Raw genomic sequence first — 21,849 nt, 5'->3', positions numbered from 1 at the left:
TCAGTAGAGAGCAAGACCTGGCAAGCAGGCATAGTAATAGGTACAATGAGAGGCCCTTTGGGAAAAAGCTGATACCCCAAAAGGCACCTTTAGTGGCACTAGGAAAAATGAATGTCCTGCAGAGAAATTTAGTAAAGAAAAATGTTATATTGGCCTTAACTCAAGTGGGGAAGAAAAGAAAGAAATGAAATAGGAGCAGAGAGGAAGGAAAAGATAAAGCAAAGGAGGGAACAAACTCTTCTTACTTGGATTTAGGGCCTGAATTCATACTACCTCTGTGGACAAAGTAAAATAATAAAAAATTTTAGATGAATTTATTTAAAGTGGGCTTGTTGGATAAATGCATAGGCATTTGCCAGAAGTAATACAAATGGCCTCTGGAGAAAGAGAATTTAAACCCAGACCTCAGAAGTCTCCACAAATTAACTTTCAAAAGACATGAACTAAACATTGAAATAAGCCAAATAAACAAGAAAATGAGCTAGCATGTGTAAGAGTTAGTCAAAGCCCACCTTTTTTATGATCAGACTTTAGAAACTGTATATGTTAGAATTATCAAATAAATATCTAATTGTATAGTTAGATATATTTAAAGATACAAAAAATGGACTAGAACATATAACAAAAGAGTAAGACACTATCAAAGTTGAACAGGCAAATTTTAAGAAAACCAAACAGAACTTTTAGAAATTAAAAAAAGAAGAAGACGGGTGCCTGGATGGCTCAGTCCTTAAGCATCTGCCTTCAGTTCAGGTCAAGATCCCAGGGTCCTGGGATTAAGCCCCACATCAGGGTCCCTGCTCAACAGAAAGCCTGCTTCTCCCTCTCAAACTCCCCGTGTTTGTGTTCCTTTTCTTGTTGTGTGTGTCTCTCTCTCAATAAACAAATAAAATCTTAAAAAAAAAAAAAAAGAAGAAGAAATTTGATTGTTGGATTTAATAGCATATTGGATATAGCTGAAGAGAGAATTAGTGGTATGGAATACACAGGCAAAGAACTTTCTTACAGTAAAGCCAGGGAGACAAAGCAATAGAATTCATGACAGTAAAAGAGACACAGAAGATGAGCAGGAAAGTCCAGCCTGCATCTAAATGACACTTAAAAGGTACATAATGAGAGAATGGGGGAGAGATAATATTCAAGAAGATAGTGGCTAATATGTTTCAAGATTGATTAAAGACACCATTCCTCAAATTCAGAAATTTATACTTAGACCCATCTTTGCAAAACTGCAGTTACAAATGTTAAATGCAAAACGAAAGACAGATTACCTGCAGAAGAATGAAAACTAGACAGACAACTCTTTCTTGTAAGTGACAAGAGAACCAAGTAACAGTAGAACAATACGTTCAGTAATCCAAAAGAAAAGCAACTCTTAAAATAGAACTGCAAATGGAGCAAAAGCAAAACTTTCGATAACATATATTCAGACAAACACTCTGTCTACAGTGCAGTGAAGAAAGAGCCACTCAAGAAATTTTGAAAGGATGTAGTTCAGAGAGGAAAGTGTGACCTCAAAGGAAGGACCAAGAAGCAAGGAATGAAGCACAAAGAAAGAACCAAGTGAACATTGACTACGTAAAAAGATAACAATGTCAGCAAAAAGTTGTTAATGAAACACTAACTGAAATACTGGATATTTAAGGAAGAAATGGTCATTTAAAGGTTCTCATACTAATTGGAAGGAAATTAAAGATATTCTTTCACTTTAGATTTTATTAAGCTAACTATACCTCATAAAATTTTTAAAATAGCCAATAGAAGATTAAAAAATAGATTTAACTTTATAACTTTAAAGGAAGAAAGGAGAAAGAGGACAGAAGTAGAAGAAAAAGCATGGGAAATATGAGATAAATAGAAAATAAAAAATAAAATGCTAGAAGAGAATCTCAATTTATAAGTAATCAAAATTAATATAAATCAACTAAGCCCTAGATAAAAGAGTTTTACACACTGGATTATTTATGACTACTTATAACAATCTAAAACATAAGGATATAGAAAGTTTAAAAGTAAAAAAAAATACATATAATTTAAAAGGCAAAAGAAAGATTGTATAGCTGTATTAAAGTATGAAAAATGGACATTAAGATCAGAAAAGCATTACTAGAGAAAAAAACATCATTACATGACCATGTCCACATCAACAAAAGATATGAATCCTAAACTTGTGTTTACTTATTACATCGCCTCAAAGCGACAGGAACTCTAGGAGCAATTGATAGAAGTATTAGGGAAATTGACATACCCCTTCATAGTGAGAGGTTTTTAACATGCCTCTGAAGTCATTAGAAAGCAGATGCATAAAAAGATTCAGGATTTAGAGGATTTGAGGACACATTTGACAATCCTAGTCTAATTGACTTAAAAAGAACACTCCATCTAACAAATGGAGAATTCACATCTTTTAAAGGACACAGAATAATTTTAAAAACTTATCACTTGCTAGACCATAAAGCAAGCTTCATAAACTTTCACAGAATTAATATTCTAGAGAACGTACCTTTCTGACTATAATGCAAATAAGACAGAAACCAATCATCAAAAGATAGAGGAGAACCCATCATTTTGGAAATTAAAACATGCACTGAGAAAGCTCATGTGTCAAAAAAGAATATAATGAGAATTGGAATATACTTAAAATAAATCATAATGAAAACACGACATATCAAAACTTGTGCGGTATAGCTAAATTGTGACTAGAATATTTTGCTTTAAAAGTATTCTATGGGCACCTGGCTGGTTTAGTTGGTTGAGCATCTGACTTTGGCTGGGGTCACGTCTTGGTATGCCACATCAGGCTCCCCACTGAGCCAGGAGTCTGCTTCTCTGTCTTCCTCTGCCCCTCCCTCTGCTCCTGCGTGTGTGCTCTCTCTCAAATAAATAAATAAAACCTTTAAAAAAAATAAATAAAACTATTCTATTAAAAAATAAAAAGGCTGAAATTCATAACCTAAGCATCATATTTGAGAAATCAGAAAAGAGAAATAGAATAAGCCCCCAAAAAGCAATAGGAAGTCAATAAAAAGATAAGAGCAGAAATTATCAAATGACTAAGATAGGTCAATCAATCCTAAGAATGGTTCTTAAAAGAAGGATTGCCTGGACGGCTCAGTTGGTTAAGCCTCTGACTCTTGGTTTTGGCTCAGGTCATGGTATCAGGGTCCTGAGACTGAGCCCCATGTCAAGTTCTGCACTCAATGCAGTCTGCTTAAAGATTCCCTACCCTTCTGCTCTCCCCTGCTCACATGAGTGTGCTCTCTTTCTCTCTCATAAATAAATCTTTATTTTAAAAGAAAGAAAGAAAAAAAATAAAAGAAAGAAAGCTAGCTCAAAATCACCAAGAATTTTTTTTTTGAGAGAGAGAGAGGGCATGAGCAGGGAGAGAGAGAGTCTTAAGCAGACTCCACACCCAGCCCAGAGCCCATGGAGGGGCTCAATCTCGTGACTCTGAGATCAAGACCCTAGCTGAATTCAAAAGTCGAGTCACTTAAGCAATTGAGCCACCCAGGCAGGCACCCCTACAATTACTAACAATATTTTTAAGCATAAATGAGATGAAGCAAAAGGTAATAATGAAAAAGGATGACTTTAACAGCAATTGAAAGAAAATAAAAGAATCTCATGACCAACTTCATGCCAATAAATTTTAAAACTTTTTTTTGAATGTGCACATACCATGAAAAGTATCAATGATCAAAATCTGACTCAAAAAGAAAAAATCTGAGAATTTGAATTTGCTTCTAATCATGATAGAAACTGAATCAAGTATCTCAAATTCTGCATGGCAAAAATGCAGACAACTTTATGAGTAAACTCAACCAAACATTTAAGGAATGAAAAATTTCCAGATTATGTAAGCTCTTTCAGGAAATTGAAAAAGTTGCAGGGAAGAAGGGCTGCTACATTCTCTAACTTAGTTTATGAGGCTAGTCTAATGCTGACCTCAAAATCAATTGAAGGCACCTTAAGAAAGGAAAAATCACTGGCTAGTTTCCGTCCTGAATATGGATGCAGAAATCTGAAACAGAATGTTAGTATACTGAATCTGATAATTTTTTAAAGATTTTATTTATTTGAGAGAAAGAGAGTAAGAGTGAGAGAGAGAGAGAGAGAGAGAGCACACACAAGCTGGGGTAGGGGCAGAGGAAGAAGCAGACGTCCCACTGAGGCAGGAGCCTGATGTGGGCCTCAATCCCAGAACTCTGAGATCATGTCTTCAGCCAAAAGCAGAAGCCACCCAAGCACTCCCAATAATTATTTTTTAAAGTAATGCATAATTACCAAGTTAAATTTACTTCAGGGATACAAATTTGTGTTTGTGTTAGATAAGCAAGTAACACAACTTTTATATTATTTTCTTCTCGAAGAAGAAAAACCAAATAACCATCTCATTGGAAAACGAAGTTGTGGACATGGTCCTCACAGGACTACAAAGTGAAGGAGAAAGAATATGAAAAAGGAAAAGAGGAAAGTCCTTTGGGGATGTGGCAGAAACTAAAGATTCATTTGCTTCCATCACATTAGAAAATATGTCTCCACGATGGATATATTCTTTGAGTACTTGTCCTGGGTGATATCAGCAACCTGATTATTTCTAAAGATTTTATTTATTTATTTGACGGAAAGAGAGAGAGAGAGAGCGCGAGTGAGCACAGGTAGGCAGAGGGAGAGAGAGAGAGAAGCAGGCTCTCCACTGAGCAGGGAGCCCGATGTGGGGTTCGATCCCAGGACCCTGGGATCATGACCTGACCCAAAGGCAGTCGCTTAACCGACTGAGCCACCCAGGTGCCCCAACAACCTGATTATTTTTAATAAAACAAATTTAAAGCACCAAACATAAAAAGTATATCTGTAGTAAAATAGTTACCTTTCTTTATTCTTTTCCCTTCAAGTCAAAGTCTAAGAAATAGCCCATAGGAATAGGTTTTTAGATTTTTTTTTTTTTTTGCAGTGGTCTGCTTTCAGTCTAATAGTTAAAAATACATTTGGGGTCACTTCAAATAATGGTAAACAAACAATGGTAAACAAAACCAAAAAATGGTAAACATTTTGGCTAATGGATATTCAATAAAAAGCTTAAAATATTGTGAAACTGCAAAATTGTGAAATCAGTTCAAACTGATATGTAGCCTATGAAGTCTCCCTTTTAAACTACAATCAAGAATTTTCTAGGAACATTCTCTGCATTTTTCCTGCAGATATTCAATATTCTTTTAGAAGTAACCAGTTTTATTCTTATGGGATCAAATATTTACACCAAGCTCTTAGGGAATCACATAATACCAATGAAGAGTATTGTTGGCTTCCACTCAGTTCAAATTGGTAAGGCGAGTATCCAGACATTGAGGCAGACAAGGTCCATAGGATCATTTTCCACTTACCTACAAACCAGAGCTCCTCCAATGACTGCATATTTATGCCTAGGCTTCCAAGGAATCATGGAATTTCATGCACAGGCTCTGGAACTATAAACTGTGGAGAATAGATGTTTACTGAGCATCAGTACGTTTACAGAGGCTCTTGTTCTGAACCATGTTTTCTGCATCCCATTTATTGGGGTCATTTTAAGGATAGTGGAGATGTCAGTGCAGTAACTGATACAGGTTATAGAGTTTTCTGTGGAGTGTTTCTCCTCCTTTACTAATACTTCCTTACAATCTGAAGGGAGACCAAAGGGAACAAGAAAGCAGCAATGTGCTCTTTTTAAACGTCAAGTCATCTAACTGGTAGGTTAATTTAGACACCAAAACTCTATTGTACAAACTTGGAAACACTTGCCACCTTTTTGTTTGAGGCAGATATATGTGGTGAGAATAAGGCTGTCTCGTTGGTCCCTGGGTAAAGGCGGCTGATCAAACAAGTTAAGGCAGAGCCCCCCTGCAATACCCACCAGGGATCTCCCCCAGCCATGCATCTGGATGGTGAAAATCCCTGCCCATTTGAGAAAGCTTTGTTTTTTCTTTGAGACCACAGGGTCTACTTAAATGCAAAAGGTAGAGAATTACATATTTCAAAACCCAACTAAATGAAAAGCCATTATTTGTTTTCTATTCTGAGTAATAGTCCTAATGCATTGATGATAAGAGATGGAGGAAATATTTTGAAGTTCAAAATTAAAACTTTGGGGGCATCTAGGTGACTCAGTTGAGTGTCTCACTCAGTTTGGGCTCAGGTCATGACCTGAGGGCGGTGAGATCAAGCCCCAAATGGGGCTCTGTGCTCAGCCGGGAGTCTCCTTGAGATTCTCTCTTTCCCTCTTCCTCTGCCCTTTCCCGCCATCTCTCCAATACACAAATCTTTAAAAAAAAAAAAAGAAAAGAAAAGAAAAAAAGCTAAAGCTTTAATGTATAAAATATAATATAGATACCAAGAAACTGAAATCAAAATACTGAAAATAGATAAAAGAATTTGGTATTTAGAAATGGTCATTCAAATGCAATTAGGCCATACCTCACCCACCGTTCCCTTAACAAATGATCTGATACATTCAACAGATAAATAACATTGTTTCAAAGATGAATGAAATGATTTGCCAAATAAGGCTTATTTGTGAACACAACTGCCAAATATTCAGGAGGCATGCTCGCTGGAGGCATGGGTACGGGTGTGGACACGCAGAGAAGATAGAGCGAAATGCCACTTGGGAGGCAGGAAAAGCCTCACGTGGAAGATGACATGAAAGCTGTGTAACTAAGATGAGGAAAAGGCAGTGAGGAAGAAAGTAGAAGCTATGGGACAGGGAAAACATAAAGCCACATCTTCTAGGCATGATTCCAAAACGTGGTGACTGGATTCATACAGCACCTGCTTTTTCTTGTCTCCCTCAGTGTTTACTTATCCAGAAAATGGCACTGACGATTCCAGACACCAAGCAAAGAACATAAACCAGCAGGTATTTATCACTGTTAACTTTTAAAAATTGCTTTACCAGCAAAACACAAATTTATTCAGAGACAGCAGAAAATGTCAATGCAGGACAAGTAAACTATGGCAAAACCATAGACAATCCCACCAAACAAAGGAGGGAAAGGCTGTTTGTAGCGACAAGGAGGGAGTTGGGGGAGAATGCTATAAACAAAAAGTCCACTGGAGGAAACTAGGAACACTAAATATGGAGGCTTTTCATTGGCTGAGCTGAGATTGTCTCTTATTGGCTGAGCTGTTGGCTTCCCTCTTCCTGCTGGGACAGTAAAGTAGTAGTTACATAGTATCCACAGCAAGGTCCCTGTCTTTCTGCTGGGTCTAAGCTGACTACGAGTAACAGCCAATAATAGCTCCCCCAGCCCAACCCCCTGATTTCATTTTAGTGAGAATTCCCTGTATTTATATTCACAGATGTCACAGAAGATAGACCAGGCATGGTCCCTAGATCCCATTACAGATCACTACCTAAGTGGGTTATGAAATTTAGTTAGTAGGTCCCAGAACAGAATAGGGTATAGAATAGAACAGAAAAGAACAATGTAGCATAAATGTGTGGTAGCATAGGTAGCATAAAACCATACATCACAGTGCATCAAAGGTAAAAAGGATATGTATTGTGTTGTATACTTTTTGCTACCATTGTATATGTTATATACAAATTGATGCATAGTGTAAGGTGTATACATTACATAATTACATAATCAATTATGACCATATTTTATAGTATGTAAATATATATTTTATGCTCACTTATATATAATACTATATAATTATAGCTATATAATTAGAAAAGGATAGACTAGGACAGAAGTATGTAACTTAAGGTACTTGAGCTTTGGATAGAAGAGTGAATCAAAGTTGTGTACAACTTTTGTTTATGTCTTATATAGTATATGTTTATCATATCATGTATTTAAATATATTATACAATTCTGTATATCATATAATTTTATATACACATATATAACATAATGATATGTATATGTTATGTATGTTTTATTGTATTATATAATAGTAATATTATGCAGTTGTATTTTGTATGTTATGTAATTTGTGTTCATTATGTATTACAAAGTGAAAACATTTATATAACATTGACATATATTTGAATAATAATGATGGGTAATATTTACATAACACTTATAAGACTCTTGGATAATCTATAAAGTGGGGAAAACAATTGGGGGCTGTTGTGAGTATGCCAATGCATGTAACATAATGCCTGGCACACACAGTAAGTTATCAAAAATGGTAGCCTTTATTACCATTATTGCAAGGTTTCATGGTCAGGAGATGGTGATTCTTTGATACAAACTAAATCAGTCTGATGTCAAACACTATGCTTCTGTCAAAACATGCATGAACTAATTGCTCTTGATTATACCAGAATCCCTTTGATAGGCTAGGTACCAAATTTTAGGCTGATTAAAAAGTCAATTTTAGGAAATGAAAGCTGTTGACTACTATTCGTATGTCCCTATTTCTATAGTGTGAATATTCCCATTCTTGGGCCAAGCCTGTCACCTTTCATGAACAACTGTAGCAAAGAAAAAGTTGATTTGAAGACATTTGTAGTTATTTCTAACAGATTTACACACTATTGGTTTCGGTTTCTAATGAAATCAAACTTAGCTTAGAAATTTAAAATAAACCTATGGTTGAAACAAAGCCTGAATAATAGTTTGATATTTTAACACTCACAGTCCTTACACTAGAATTACATTGCATTCACTTACTTATTTTCTGTTTTCCTCCTTCCTTCTCTCATTTTTCTATTATTTTCTCTTTCAGGGATCTCTTTCCAAAGAACCATTACAGATGAGCACCTATGTTGCCTTGTACAAATTTGTACCACAGGAGAATGAAGATTTGGAAATGAGGTAAAAAAAAAAAAATTTTTTTTTAGAAAAAAAGAAAGAAAATTTAAAGTCAGTGTTTTTCATGTGAAAAAAAGAATTCAATTAGTGCCACATCCTAATGCCTTGGAGCAGTGACTGTCACACTGCTCCAAGTGTGACATAAAAGAATATACAATGAACTCTTCACCCTGTGATATTTTTGAGGGTGAAATGAACAATGTTCTTAAGCAGTGAGCCAGCATCCAGTGACCTCTGGGGCTGGTTAGCAGAAAGATTATTGGATCCTGTCCCTGCAGTTTCTGATCCTGCAGGTCTGGGGGTGGGGTTAGAGAATTTGCATTTCTAACTGGTCAGCAGGTGCTTCTGATACTGCTGATCAGGTACCCCGCTTTAAGAAGCACAGTTTTACTGCATCAGCAGCAGAACTGCCAATGGGTGTTTGCGTGCAGCATGAGCATCAAATGTTCTTGGCATCTTGTGGGATCTAATAGGGAATCAAAATGAATGTCTTGATTTTTTTTATTTTAGATAGATTGGTTGGTTGATTGATTGATTGATTGATTGATTTGACAGAGAGCTAGAGAGAGAGCCCAAGTAGGCAGAGTGGCAGGCAGAGGGAGAGGGAGAAGCAGGCTCTCCACTGATTAGGGAGCCCGACTCGGGACTCAGTCCCAGGACCCTGGGATCATGACCTGAGCTGAAGGCAGCCACTTAACCGATTAAGCCACCCAGGTGCCCCAAAATCATTGTCTCTAGTGGCCAAACTGACAGGGGTTAAAATATCAAAATAAAACCACTTATTTATCCTGGCAGCTTCCCCGTGCTGCACACCCTGAGCTGTGCTTTTGTTTCAGGATCCATCCCACTTCATAGTACCTGAAATACGGGGGAGGATAAGGTGAGCTTTGGGACCCTCATGCAATCCAGGGAAGCTGGAGTCCGTGCTGAGTTCACATGCTGCTTGTTGTGTGACCTTAAGCAATGTATAAACATTTCATTGCTCTGATTTCCTTACTTACAAAAGAATAACAATGACCTCTTCACCCTGTGATATTTTTGAGGGTGAAATGAACAATGTTCTTAAAGCATATAGCACAGTTCCTCGTCATTATAAACACTCAGTAACTGACAGTTATTACAATTTTTATAACGTGGTGTTCACTGACCTATCTCAGAGAAAATGCTTTATTTCTTTCCTCCATGTTTTGACCCTAAAACATAGGAGTTTGGTGGTTTTTTGACCCTAGAGCAGGATAGAAGGGGTTGCTTTTCTAGTCAGATGTTCCCTCAGAGATCAGTTCTTTCCTCTTCTGAAGAGAACAGAGAGCTAAAACTATTGAAATGCCAGAGCATTAGGGATTTAGCCTCCATATTGAGGTGGACTCCACTTGTCTGTCATGGAGGTCAGGCCACCAGTTGCTATTCACTCCCTTCACATGGCTTCTGGAAGGTGTCATCTCTCCACCCTGGAGCTCTTTGGTCTTCTCCTTCTCAGACTGTGCCATTTCCCAGGCATGATCCCTGTCCTGCTTGCCTGAGCTGGTTCCCCATTTCTTTCACTTTACACAAAGCCCCATAAAAGGAAAGAGCTACCAAAAAGTCTCCAGTTAGCCCCCCTTTCCCAGGTTCCATGTGCCATGAGGTCAAGCCCAGCAGTCTGGCTGCCCTTCATCCAACAAGACTCCATAGCCGCTGTGTGTATCCTGTCAGAGTCTGGCTCATACCCAAGGTCAGCTTGGTTTCAGTATTCATTTGCCATCTTCTTCCAAGTGATTCTTGGGCCTTTCCAGAGCAGAGTTCAGGGCCTGAATCCTGGCGCCTGGGATCTGTTCAGACAAGGAGGCTCTTGTAATCTGAGTTGTCTCCATCGTTGAGCTGGATTCTCCATGCTGAACTATAAACAGACCCAATAGTCTGGCATCCGTGCAGCAGGAGGTGAAGGCATTTACGAAGTGAAGCTCTGTTCTCTCAGAGATAGAACCAGCCCTAGAGTCAGAGCCTGCCTGGGAGTCATGGCTGGAGGGCTGCATGTCCAAAGAAATGTGGACAGCTGACTGTCCACAGTCAACTCTCTGCCAATGAAGACAAGGGTGATATCTATTCACGTTGCAATAAATACTGTTTATTGTGTCCTTCCTGAGACCGTCATTTGGATATCTAGACTTTAAACTGGAACAACTTCCCTGTGTGGCAGTCCCACCATTTTATACCGGAAGATTGTTCTGAAGTCAGCAGATGAAAGGAACAATTCCAAAGAATGATAGGATATTATTAGGGTACTAAGGAATGATGTCTAGCTGCCTGGTGTGGTGGTCATAAATTTTTGTGCTTATTTTAGACAGTTGCAGGTCATTAAAAGTCAAGTTGTCTGGTCACGAATCAAACGTTTACAGTCTGCTCTGAGGCAAACAGGACTATTCATTCCCAGGAGTGAAATGCCTGCATTGAATAGACTGCAACATTGGAGTGATAAATCATAGTTTTTCCTTTTTTTAATTTTTTTCTCTTTTTCTTTTTTCCTTTTTTTCTTTTTGCCAAGAAATTGTATGTTCCCAGTTTAAAAGCAGGGCACTTGATTTAAAATGTGTAAAGCAATTCTTTGGGGATTTGATACAATTCCTTGAATGAACTGATGCTTTGTGAATTATCCTTTCCTCCTGGTACCATGAGATAGAAAAAAATTCCTTTTAACAAAATATCATTCTTATCCACCTACATTCTTATCCAGGGGAGCACACGGGTATTGTCCTCAGAGCAGAGGACAAATGAGGTGAGGGCACAGGGAATGTTTGGAGTGTAAGCTTGAGGGCAAAGATGTCCCAATCGGTGAAGCCAACAGCTGTAACTCAGAGCGGCTAAATCATTGCTTCAGCAAACATCAATTATGTATCTGCTCAGGAGCAAGGAAAACTTTTCAGCCAACAGCTAACAATCCAGACCTGTCTACTGACCTCCACAGAGCTCAACTCAGGTTTCGCTTCCTCTACGCACCCTTTCCTGATACCCCCAATCTGGGTGCAAGTCCTCTGTTATCTCCTTTCATGACACCATATTTCTTTCCTTTAAAGCGCTTACCTCAACTTGTGTTTATATATTTCTGGAATTATTTGGTGAACCTCCATTTCTCCTATAAAATCCATGAGAACAAATCTGTCATTGCTAGCCTGTCTAGCATAGGACAGTTCTTGAAACACAGTAGATGCTCAATGAATAGGTGATGAGGAAATGGAGAGTATCGTGGAGATGAAGTGAACTAATGTTGTGCCTGCCGTTCACAATGTGGGAATGTCAAGTACATGATAATGTCCCGGGAATGATAAAAGGGGAAGCAAACGAAGCTCAGAGGGCTTAGCCCAGACCTCTTTCCTGGAGGAGATGGGCCTTGATCCCATGATGAATATCATTTGTCAAGAAGAAACAGTAGAAAAGGAGATCATAGGGTTTCAGACGGTTGGGAAGAAGCCCTGGTAAGCCCTTACTGAGCACTCACGGTTGAGAGGTGGAAGAGTAGGCCTCAGAAAGGAACCTCTGGAGCTCTGCCCCCTCAGTCTTAGGGCAGTGAGTCTGCCTCTTAGAAGTCCCACGGTCCTATCATTGGTCTCCAAACGCTGTCTATAGACAGAGGCTTTCATGAAATCATCCACTACCTACCTTGCTGGAGCTCTCATGATAGTAGCTCTGTCCATCCAGCATGAGCTTGAGAACCAGACAGAGCAAGGCGGCAGGGCGGAAAAGCACTGTTGGGGAGTCACAGAGAACGAGTCTGTTCTCCGGTGTGATCCTTCCCAGCTGCATCTATTTCAGCCAATGTTGCAATCTCTCGGGGGCCGGTGGGGTGGGGAGAGTTTTCTCCTTCCTAGGGAGACTGAGTATTAAACCAGATGATGTAACTAAAAGGTGGGATATCATGCCCAGTACAAAGCGAGGTGCACAGTGTATTTTAGATCCCTTCTTAATTTGCCTCTTTTCACAATATGTCTTATTTCCAAGTCCTCTGGATCCCATCAACACTATCCTAAGGATATAATAGTTGAAAAAAAACACAAAGTTTCTCTCTGGCCTTTGCGCATGTTCAGTAGGACTTCATCTAATTTGTCCAGTCAAAAGGAGACTGTGAGACCCTGCCCCTCATCTTCTGAGTCCATGTTGCAGTTGCTGACTTACAGATACGACATTTTACCACTGACATGAAAGACATGGTGCCAACATGCACAGGATCCCTGGACTATCACTGACCACTCAAGGTCTGATAACATCAAAGAGCAACCCATTCCTCCATCTGAGTGTAATGAGCTTGTATAGTAGATAAACTTCTGAAATTACAGTCTTAAACAGCTTCCACCAATGACACTTACTATCACATTTTTTAAGAGCTTTGTAAATTACACTTTACGGATGGCCAGCTTAATACATGAGCCAAGCTTTTTGAAATGCTACTTGAAATACAAACCACTATCATCAGCACTGACACCGTTATGGTATATGCTACCTTGTGAGGGCACGTAGTGTGTATCCTAGTCGGTGAGTATATGCATGTGAGACACTTAATATGTTCATACACGCCCACGTGCTCACAGTGAGATACACACACACATTCATATGCCCATGCACACTCAGATACATATTCATTCACACACACATAGTTAGCAAGAGCTTGGTAGCAGATGCTTAGCTTTTCTCCTTCCACATTTACAGTGTAACCAGTCCCATTATCCTTGCCAATTTGGGGTTTAGAAATCTGCAAAATAGTCTTAGAGCTGTTGCTTATTATTCACACCAACACACCTTCTAAAAATCACTAAGAATAGGGGCACCTTAGTGGCTTGGTGTGTTGAACTTCCGGCTCTTGGTTTCGACTCAGGTCATGATTTCAGGGTGGTAGGATGGAACCCATGTAGGCTCTACACTCAGCACAATCTGCTTGTCCCTCTCCCTCCCCCTCTGCCCCTCCCCAACCCCACATACACCTGTGTGTGCATGCACTTGCTCTCTCACTTTCTCTCTCAAATAAAGAAAATATCTTTTAGAAAGTAAAAATAAAAGTCAATAAGAGTAATTTTTATGGCTTTGCCATGCTGGTATATCTTGTAAATAAGCAGCAGATGTAAATAACTGCAAGTAAACACAAACCCCTAAAACACCTTAGGGGCTCTGAAATAAAGAAGGGGGAGTAAATAAAAGACTGATGTGTTCAGATGCATATTCCAGTGACCATATAATGCCTATTCCAAAGAATCCATCTTGCCTTCCCACATCTAAGTCATTTTCATTTTTATTAGTTCTCCCCAAACAAATTTATATGATAATGGCCATGTTTCATAAGGGGGAAAGAAAAAGGAAAGAAGAAAAAAGCTTAGGAGCCAGGAGAGGGAAAGAGGAAACTGCTTTTCCAATGTTATTAAATTCTAAGATACAGATTAATTTTCACTTCAGTGTGTGTCTGAACACCTAAACTAGGGGGCTTCAAAGAAAACTGTATTTTCTTTTATAATCCCAAATAAGGATTTAGGTTCTTGACTAGCCAGCCTCTTTCTTGGAAGCAGCAAGTCTCGGATTTTTCCGTGGTTGAGCCTGAATGAAACCAGGCAACCATTCGTCTCATTAGCTAATCTTCTCGAGAACCTCTGGAGATGGGATGGCCTGAATTCACCTCTTTCGGATTTTTTTCAAAGCAGCACTTGAATTAGAGTTCAAACTGATTTTAACCCTTCTATGGCTGTTCTTACGATTTGTTTCATCTCTTCACTGCTCACCATGTGGTGAATGAGCATTGACTGGCTGCTGCATGAAGTTTGCAGGCCCTGCCCTCGAAGAGCACAAGTGGTCCTCGGGCTGGAGGGATTGGGGTGCAGAAGAGTAGACAAGAAAGCATGCTCCAACGTGAGATCTTGTGAGAAAGAAGGCAATTCAGGACGCTGCCACACCACCTCCAGGCAACATCAAAGCAGCCACAGGAGACCAGGGAAGGCTTTGCAAGGGGGCAGCATCATAACCAAGCCAAGTTTCCCAGCAAGAGGGGACCGGAGTGCCTGTGCAGTTTGCTTAGTGAGCTGTCATTCTCTCTTTCCAGTAAGGAAAGGATAAGGAAGAATGGGTTCAATGGCAGAATATGAGAACGACTTTAAGAGGTAGGAGATGAGGGGCAAATGCCAACCCCGTTACAAAGAGGTGTGCAAATTCATTGCATGGCTGGGAGCATATTTTCATGACTACATGCATTCCAGTCCTTATTCTGAAAAGACTGTCTTCAACTTCAGTAGAGTTTAGTGAATGGACACCTAGCTGTTTTAGTTCATATTCTATTGAGACAGTTTATGGTTCTTGACCTTTTGTGGTGGGTAAGTTGGGATAGCCAGAGCCAAGAAGTGACAGGTAGAACGTAGAGGCTCAGGCTAGAAACCAAGGAGACATACTTCCGGTCCACTGGTCTTTTTCCTACCCCAAGCTTCTCATCTTGCATTGACTGTGTGGGCGTGCCCTCCAGTGAGGTTGACAATTTCTTCTAATCAGTAGACTGAGACAATGTATTAATTTATCCCATGCGGGTCATTCATAAGCCTTTCTTAGGAGCTTATTAAGATTGTTCAGCTTTGTTTTTAAGACCAGGAAGCTTGTGATCTACAGAATGTGTTCATGAAAATTCACTCCAGTTCATTAATAGTTTTTTTTAAATTAAGGTAAAATCATGAAGTTTTTTTAAATTAAGGTAAAATCTATACAAATATAGAATGAACACATGTCAGAATTCTTATTTGACTCATTAATTAATGAGAGAACCAGTATAATGTCCCATCTGGTACAGAGGGAGAATTCAAACATCACACATACGTAGGCGATCAGGAGCAATGACATGAATTTATGAATGCGTACCAAACGGGTCAGTCCTCAGGGGCAACAACTGATTACATCCCACCAGACATAGTTCACTTGCATTTCTAGGGACAAGAGGCCTTTGCATCATCAATGGTTTTCTACAAGTTGTAGAAAATATGTAAAATAGCCCAACAACAATGAAAGGGGGAGATGGCCGGAAAGGTCACCTAGACACCCAGATCTGTAATATTTATGCCTGTTTCAAAATCTTTCATAGTTTTCCCAACTTTCCCTGACTTCCCCTTAAGTTCTTTTCACAAATCTATGAGGTCATCCAAGCAATTCGTATTTGACAGCAGAGAAAACTATGGTTGGGTTTGTTAAAACACTTGTCACGAGCCCTAAGAACCTCTTGGAGAATATTATTAAAATAGAGATTCCTGGGCTCTGCCCAGGCCTAGAGGGTCAGATTCCATTTGGAGACCTGAACAGCTAAGCCTTCCCCTGGCTTCTGAGTATCATCAGACTTGAGAACTGCTGTGACATCCGAAGACCCGCAGTGGGCCAGTGACAGACCCAGGACTACATGGCAGGCTTCCTGCTCTTCTGTCGTGCTCGGTACTCAGGTCCACATCAGGGTTCTGGCCGGCTGCTTGCGTGGCTGTGTCCTTCACTCTGTAAGGCTTTCTAAATCCTTCACAAAATGAGAAAAGGAGAGCCCTTGAGACAGAGTAAGACAGAATAAGCCTCCCTCGGTGTCTCGTTTCCATTCTCTAAGTACATTACCGCTTGGCAAATGCATCAACTTAATTAAAACTAAATGTAATTCTAATGCACCAATTTGATTTAAAAATAATCTTCACAGTCACCAGGACATCAAAATGCAATTAAGGCTATTTGAGGAAAGTCTCTGATGCATATTATGTTCCGAAGCTGCACCATGTCAGGAAACCCAGACCCTCCTGAATGCCGCTAATGTGCTCAGCAGCCATCCTCTCACTCAGATGCCTCTTCCAATTAGGTTCTGGAGAGCGTGATCCATGACAGTTCAGGAACATTTACCAAATCCATCCAAATGGCCCTTTAGCCGAATGCTTTTTCTCCTAGCTGCTCCCCAGACTTGGGGAAGCGTAGGCAGTCTCACGGATGTCAGGTTTAAGACAAAATTAAACTGCAGATTCAGGAGTTCCTCGTTACCTACCCGTGTGCTCAGACTGTAAAAGGCTCTGGACCAGGACTATGGAAATTGAGAAGCAGGTCTAGCGAAAAATTAAGCAGTAGATCTGAAGTTAATGGAGCCATTTGGCTCCTTTTTATGTTCCCCTGAGCTGGTTTTTCCAGGACATCTCTCTTGGCTGAGTGACTCTGGTTGCTATAAGACTGACTTGGTTTTGTTTGGCTTTGGTTGGTTGGGTGGGTGGGTGTTGTTGTTTGGTTTGTTGACTCTTTTGTTCCTAATGAATAGAAAAGGGTCAAAAATGCTAAAGGTAGCCGAAAAATACTTGGCAGAGTCAAATGGGAGTTCTGATGAGTTTCACAAGGCTTGGGTGGTATGAGAGGCAGCTGGATTTAGTTGTGTTAGTCATGGATTCAGATCCTGCCTTAACTAGTGAACCTTCTTACCTTCTTACTTGTGTGCAGAAGGGTCTGGCTGTGCCTGCTTCGTTCAGTGAACCCACTGTCCCTCTCCAGCCCGTCTGGCTGTCCTCCTCCACTATTCCAACACCTCCGTCGCAGTCAGCAGCTGGCTGGGGAATACTAGCTCCAGCTGCCAGCCCTTGCCACAGCTTTCCCGTCACTACCTGGGGTGGAGGGCAAGAGGGAGGGGCAGATGAGAGAGAAAAGCTTTTTCCAAAACTCTGAATAACACTGAGGCCACTTAAGAGGCCAAAGATGATTTCATGAACCAACCATCCCTGCCAAAATCCTAAGAAAACACCCATTTGAAAGGTAATAATCACTAGATCTTCTCATTTCCTAGTGAAAAAAATTACACTTTCAGGAAAAAATTAGAACTTTTGAGCCCTTAAGGTCAGGGCTAAAGTGTTCCACATAGGCATTCTCATCCAACCCACACAGCAACTATGCAAAATAAGTAGGGTTTATTAAGTATTTATTATGTATAATATGTAGTTGTATAAACATCATTGAGGAAGCTGAGTCTCAACAAAGCATGTATGTTGGGATTTTGGTGGGGGTGGGGGTGGGGCAGTCAATTTCACGCTTGCTTGTCCCCTCCACCCCCAGCATATTTCTTCTTGTTCAGCAAAGAGGCTTAATGTAAATTACCAGCTTCCACGTCTTTCTCCTTTAAGAGTACCAGCACCTTAACTAAAGTAAAATCTCCTAACTACTTGGAAAGAAAAAAAAAAAAAAGAGAGAGTACCAGTATCTTGAGGGTAATAAATACGTCTTAACAACCATACCAGCCACCATCTGCTGTGGGGTTATCTAAACATGCTATACAAGTATTACCTCACCCAATACTCAAAAATATTGATGAGACAGGTACTATTCTCTTCCTCACCTTACAGATAGGAAAACCAATGTCTCAAAGACTCTTCTCATTTTGTACACTCGACACATACCTAAACCTACCACAAGCATTCAAAAAAATACCTGGATGTCCTATAATTTCCTTTGGCTAAATAGGCAAAGATGGAGGAATAAAGAAAGACAAACGTCTTTGGCATTCCAGAATATACAGTATAGCCAAAACATTGTGAAAAGAGACCAGAACATCCTTCCTTCTCTCTGTGCCTCCCAGTTGAGGGCCAGTCTGAGGCCTCAGGTTGTCTCAGTGGAGAAGGGACTTCTCAAATGCTGTGACCTCATCAGGGGTGTTAGCATCTAAACTCCTAGGAATCTGTGGTGCCAGTGCAGAATGGAGAGACTGGGCAGGGGTCCTCAGGACAACTCCCTTCCCACCTTCTAGAAGACCAAACCATGGCCATACACCTTGCAGAATAGTTCTCTGAAGCTGGTTGGACTCAGTGGGCATTATCCATACACTCTGTGGTGCCATGCCCTCTAAGTCACTAAAACCAGTCTCCCTCATGGTGAAAGAAAGAGGTTCCTCTGTCCACGTGAAAAACTGAGAAATGAGGGAAGCAGAGGACTGCAGAAAATGAACCAGATAGCAGCCATCCTGTTCTCACACACAGACACAAACACACACACTCATGGTCCCCTCACTGTTGAGCCGTGATTCTGCACTTAGCTGTTGTTACTCTGTTCCTACTCATGATGGTAGCACAGAGTTCCCTCATCATGTCAAGACTTTCTGAAAATCATCCTCTGGATCCAAGACCTATGTTACTGAGCAAACCAAAAGAAAAGGCCAGCTGTGGTGTTCTGATCAGTCTATGCCAAAAGGGAAACTTATCCCTTTATCATTTACGAATTGCATTATACTGTATACATGTATGATTCTTGGGTACAGCAAAAGGCTTACCTGAACTTAGGATGCTCTGATTGAATTAAACAAAGGGAAACATTTTTAAAATATTTAGGGACCTGACAAGTTCATCTCCAGGAATTTGGAAATAGAGCTAAATTATAAAATCTGCACATTATGGATTGGGAACATAAGGTCTTCTGGAAGAAAGAGAGTAAGTGTTAGGCCAGCACAGGACTTTGAAGTGTGAGAACCCAAAATGAGAAAGAATTGTTCCATGAAGAGGGGCCTGGTCGGCCATAGAAACCTGCAACATTTGGGGGAAGAGAGTCACTCATTGGCAGTGTCCATCCTAAGACCAGCCACAGGAAGGAGAATTTTTAGGCGTTGGGCTTCCATTCCTCCAGGAACCATGGACAGGCTCTCCCTATGTGGAGCAAGGGAGCAGAATTTTTGGACTTAATTCCTTGATGGCAGGATATAGTGCACCAAAACCACAGACAGGAGAAGAGAACAAAGCTGAGAAACAGTTGAGTGGAGGACTCACAGGTGATAGGGAAGGGTGGCCACATTGGGCCACCCAAGCTTGCAGCTGGGAGTCAGGGGAAGAGCACACCCAGGCTATAGGGGCAGCTTATGTATGGCAAGCAGCCAAGGTTAGCTGGTTTCCCAGGATCCCTGTGGATTAGCAAATCTGAATAAAATTTCATATGTTCCAGGGCATAAGGGCTGTCCCTAGTTATCTGGTACATGGCCCCAGGAGCAGACAGGGCTGGGGCATCATGGCCTGGACTGTGAGAGTCCAAAGGGAAGAGGTTGGGGTGTTGGCTTAACACATTGCTTAAGGGAAACTGACTGGCCTCTAGTGAGTCTTAAAACTAGGTCAAGACAAAACATATTGCTCATATTGTTTTATCTTGCTCGCCTTCTCGGATCCACAGGCCTGGATCCCATCTTGAAAAGGAGTCTAAGTCTGAGTGAAGGTGCAGTGGAACGAGTGCCAAGATTGGTGGGGGATGTGGGGTACGGGCAAGGAGCAGAGCAAACCCCATGGGCCATGGATTTGCTGACCGAGATGTCAGAGCGTTGCTATCTTGGATTCAAGTGCTGCCTGGGGCAACATCCTGCCTGCAGTGAAAAAGAGACATTAGCTGTCTCCACCAGATGATTAGAGTAGTTGGCTAATATCAAGAGTCTACCCGTATGCTTTATATCTGTATCCCATCCATTCCCTTCATAGCCCTTATGACAATTTGCAATTATACATCCATCAGTTAGAGATACAATCTTCCTGTTAGTATTTATAACCGTATTCAATGTTCTATTTTCTGTGTGCTTATTTGTATCCATCTTTCTCACTAGAACATTAACTCCAGTGAGGACGTTATTCTCCAAAGATTACCCAGAGTCAGTATTCTGGAATATTTGTTGAATGAGTGGGTAAACAAAAACAAAAAAGAAAAAATATATATTTGAATGTAACTCTCCTCCCTCACTAGGCAGTTTTCTGGTCCTGGCAGTGCTCTTTTATAGGATAAGACAATCCCCATCACGCTGTCAAGAGGATGTTTGGTATTGCTCATAAAATTATAGCTTGTGTCCAGTGAGTGCCTTGTTCTAATATGTGGTTTAGTTACCATGGGTCGTATGCCCAGGGACAGCCCACCTATGGCCATGGTAAAGAGTGACTCTCTATCTAAATTGTAAAACCAGCAGTTAGATCCAGGCAGTAGCCTTTCTCACCCTTAGGAAAAGGTGCCTCTGCCCCACCCTCACCTCCACCTTTTTTCCTTACTTCCTGTTTCTGCCAAGCCATCAGCAAAGTCCCTGGACTTGATGCTAACACACTGTTTCTTAGGTTATTAGGTTAAGTAAAATCTGCTGGAGTGAGAAAGATTTTTCTACATCAGCTTTCATCCTTGCTGCTTAATTAAATCCCTCACCTGGGAAAAGAGTGATTTTCAGCCATCTCGCTTTCTATGGCATCAGCACGGAACTGTGACTGTTGAAATACCAAAATGCTGCTCGTGTTTAATGCTTCAGGTGTAACAAGCCTGCTCTATTTGGAGTCCCCTATGAAGATAGATATTAGCTGAGAATTGAAAATGACAGCAAAGGAGATTGAATCAGAATACCAAATGAACCCATGGATCTATTTCCTCTCCTGTTTCAATCCCTTGAAATGTCCAAAAATATATTTTTAAAAAAAACTCCATAAACAATACTAGAAAACAAGAAGTAATACTGAGACCCCCCAATTTTGAAAAGTTCCTGGAAAACTACAGCAACTAGAATTGAGGACAGTGAAGATGCCTGGAGACCAAATCATGCTCAGGAAAAAGTAACTTTTAGGTATAAGTAGGGGGACATTCAAGGAGACACTGAACTCCCAGCAAATTCATTGAAGAACATGAGGGTGTCGCCAATAGCTTGATTGCATTAATGACCCAAATTCTTCACCTTTTCCTATACTTCTATCCTTTGCTGTGGGACCTTACATTTCCTGTCACCACGGAGGTGGAGCCGCTGTCCCATCCTTGAATCTGGACTGGTCTCATAACATGCTTTGCCCAATAAAAAAGGCAGAAATGACAGTGTGTCGATTCCAACTCTGGCCTTGAAGGGTACTTAATAGGAGAATAAACTGATCTTCCCCTCGCAGAGGTTATGAAAGCCCCCCTGTTTAAGCCTTTGGGGTAGTGGTAGGAGGCCCCACACTGCTTGCCTGCTACATTTTCAAGCATCCAAAAATGATAGGCCCCAATTGAGACTCCCTGCTCTTTTAAGCAGAACCTGAAATTATCCCTTGCACTTGGAAGAGAGAGACAGTGCAGACGCAGAAGCATGTAATAG

At 40.5% G+C, this 21,849-nt stretch overlaps 1 protein-coding gene across 1 annotated transcript in view; it reads left to right on the top strand.

The window, feature by feature from the left end:
* STAC (SH3 and cysteine rich domain) overlaps nt 1-21,849 on the top strand; it is a 146,533-nt gene that overhangs the window by 106,846 nt on the left and 17,838 nt on the right. Inside the window, exons 7-8 of the mRNA XM_044252731.1 lie at nt 6,831-6,895; nt 8,719-8,807. Of these exons, the coding sequence (XP_044108666.1) occupies nt 6,831-6,895; nt 8,719-8,807 (154 nt within the window). The remainder of the gene's footprint in view (nt 1-6,830; nt 6,896-8,718; nt 8,808-21,849) is intronic.

Source organism: Neovison vison, chromosome 6 (genome assembly GCF_020171115.1).
Source record: "Neovison vison isolate M4711 chromosome 6, ASM_NN_V1, whole genome shotgun sequence".
Taxonomy (NCBI): Eukaryota; Metazoa; Chordata; class Mammalia; order Carnivora; family Mustelidae; genus Neogale; species Neogale vison.
The sequence above is the reverse complement of the archived record's forward strand: the minus strand, read 5'-3'. Positions and strand labels throughout refer to the sequence as shown.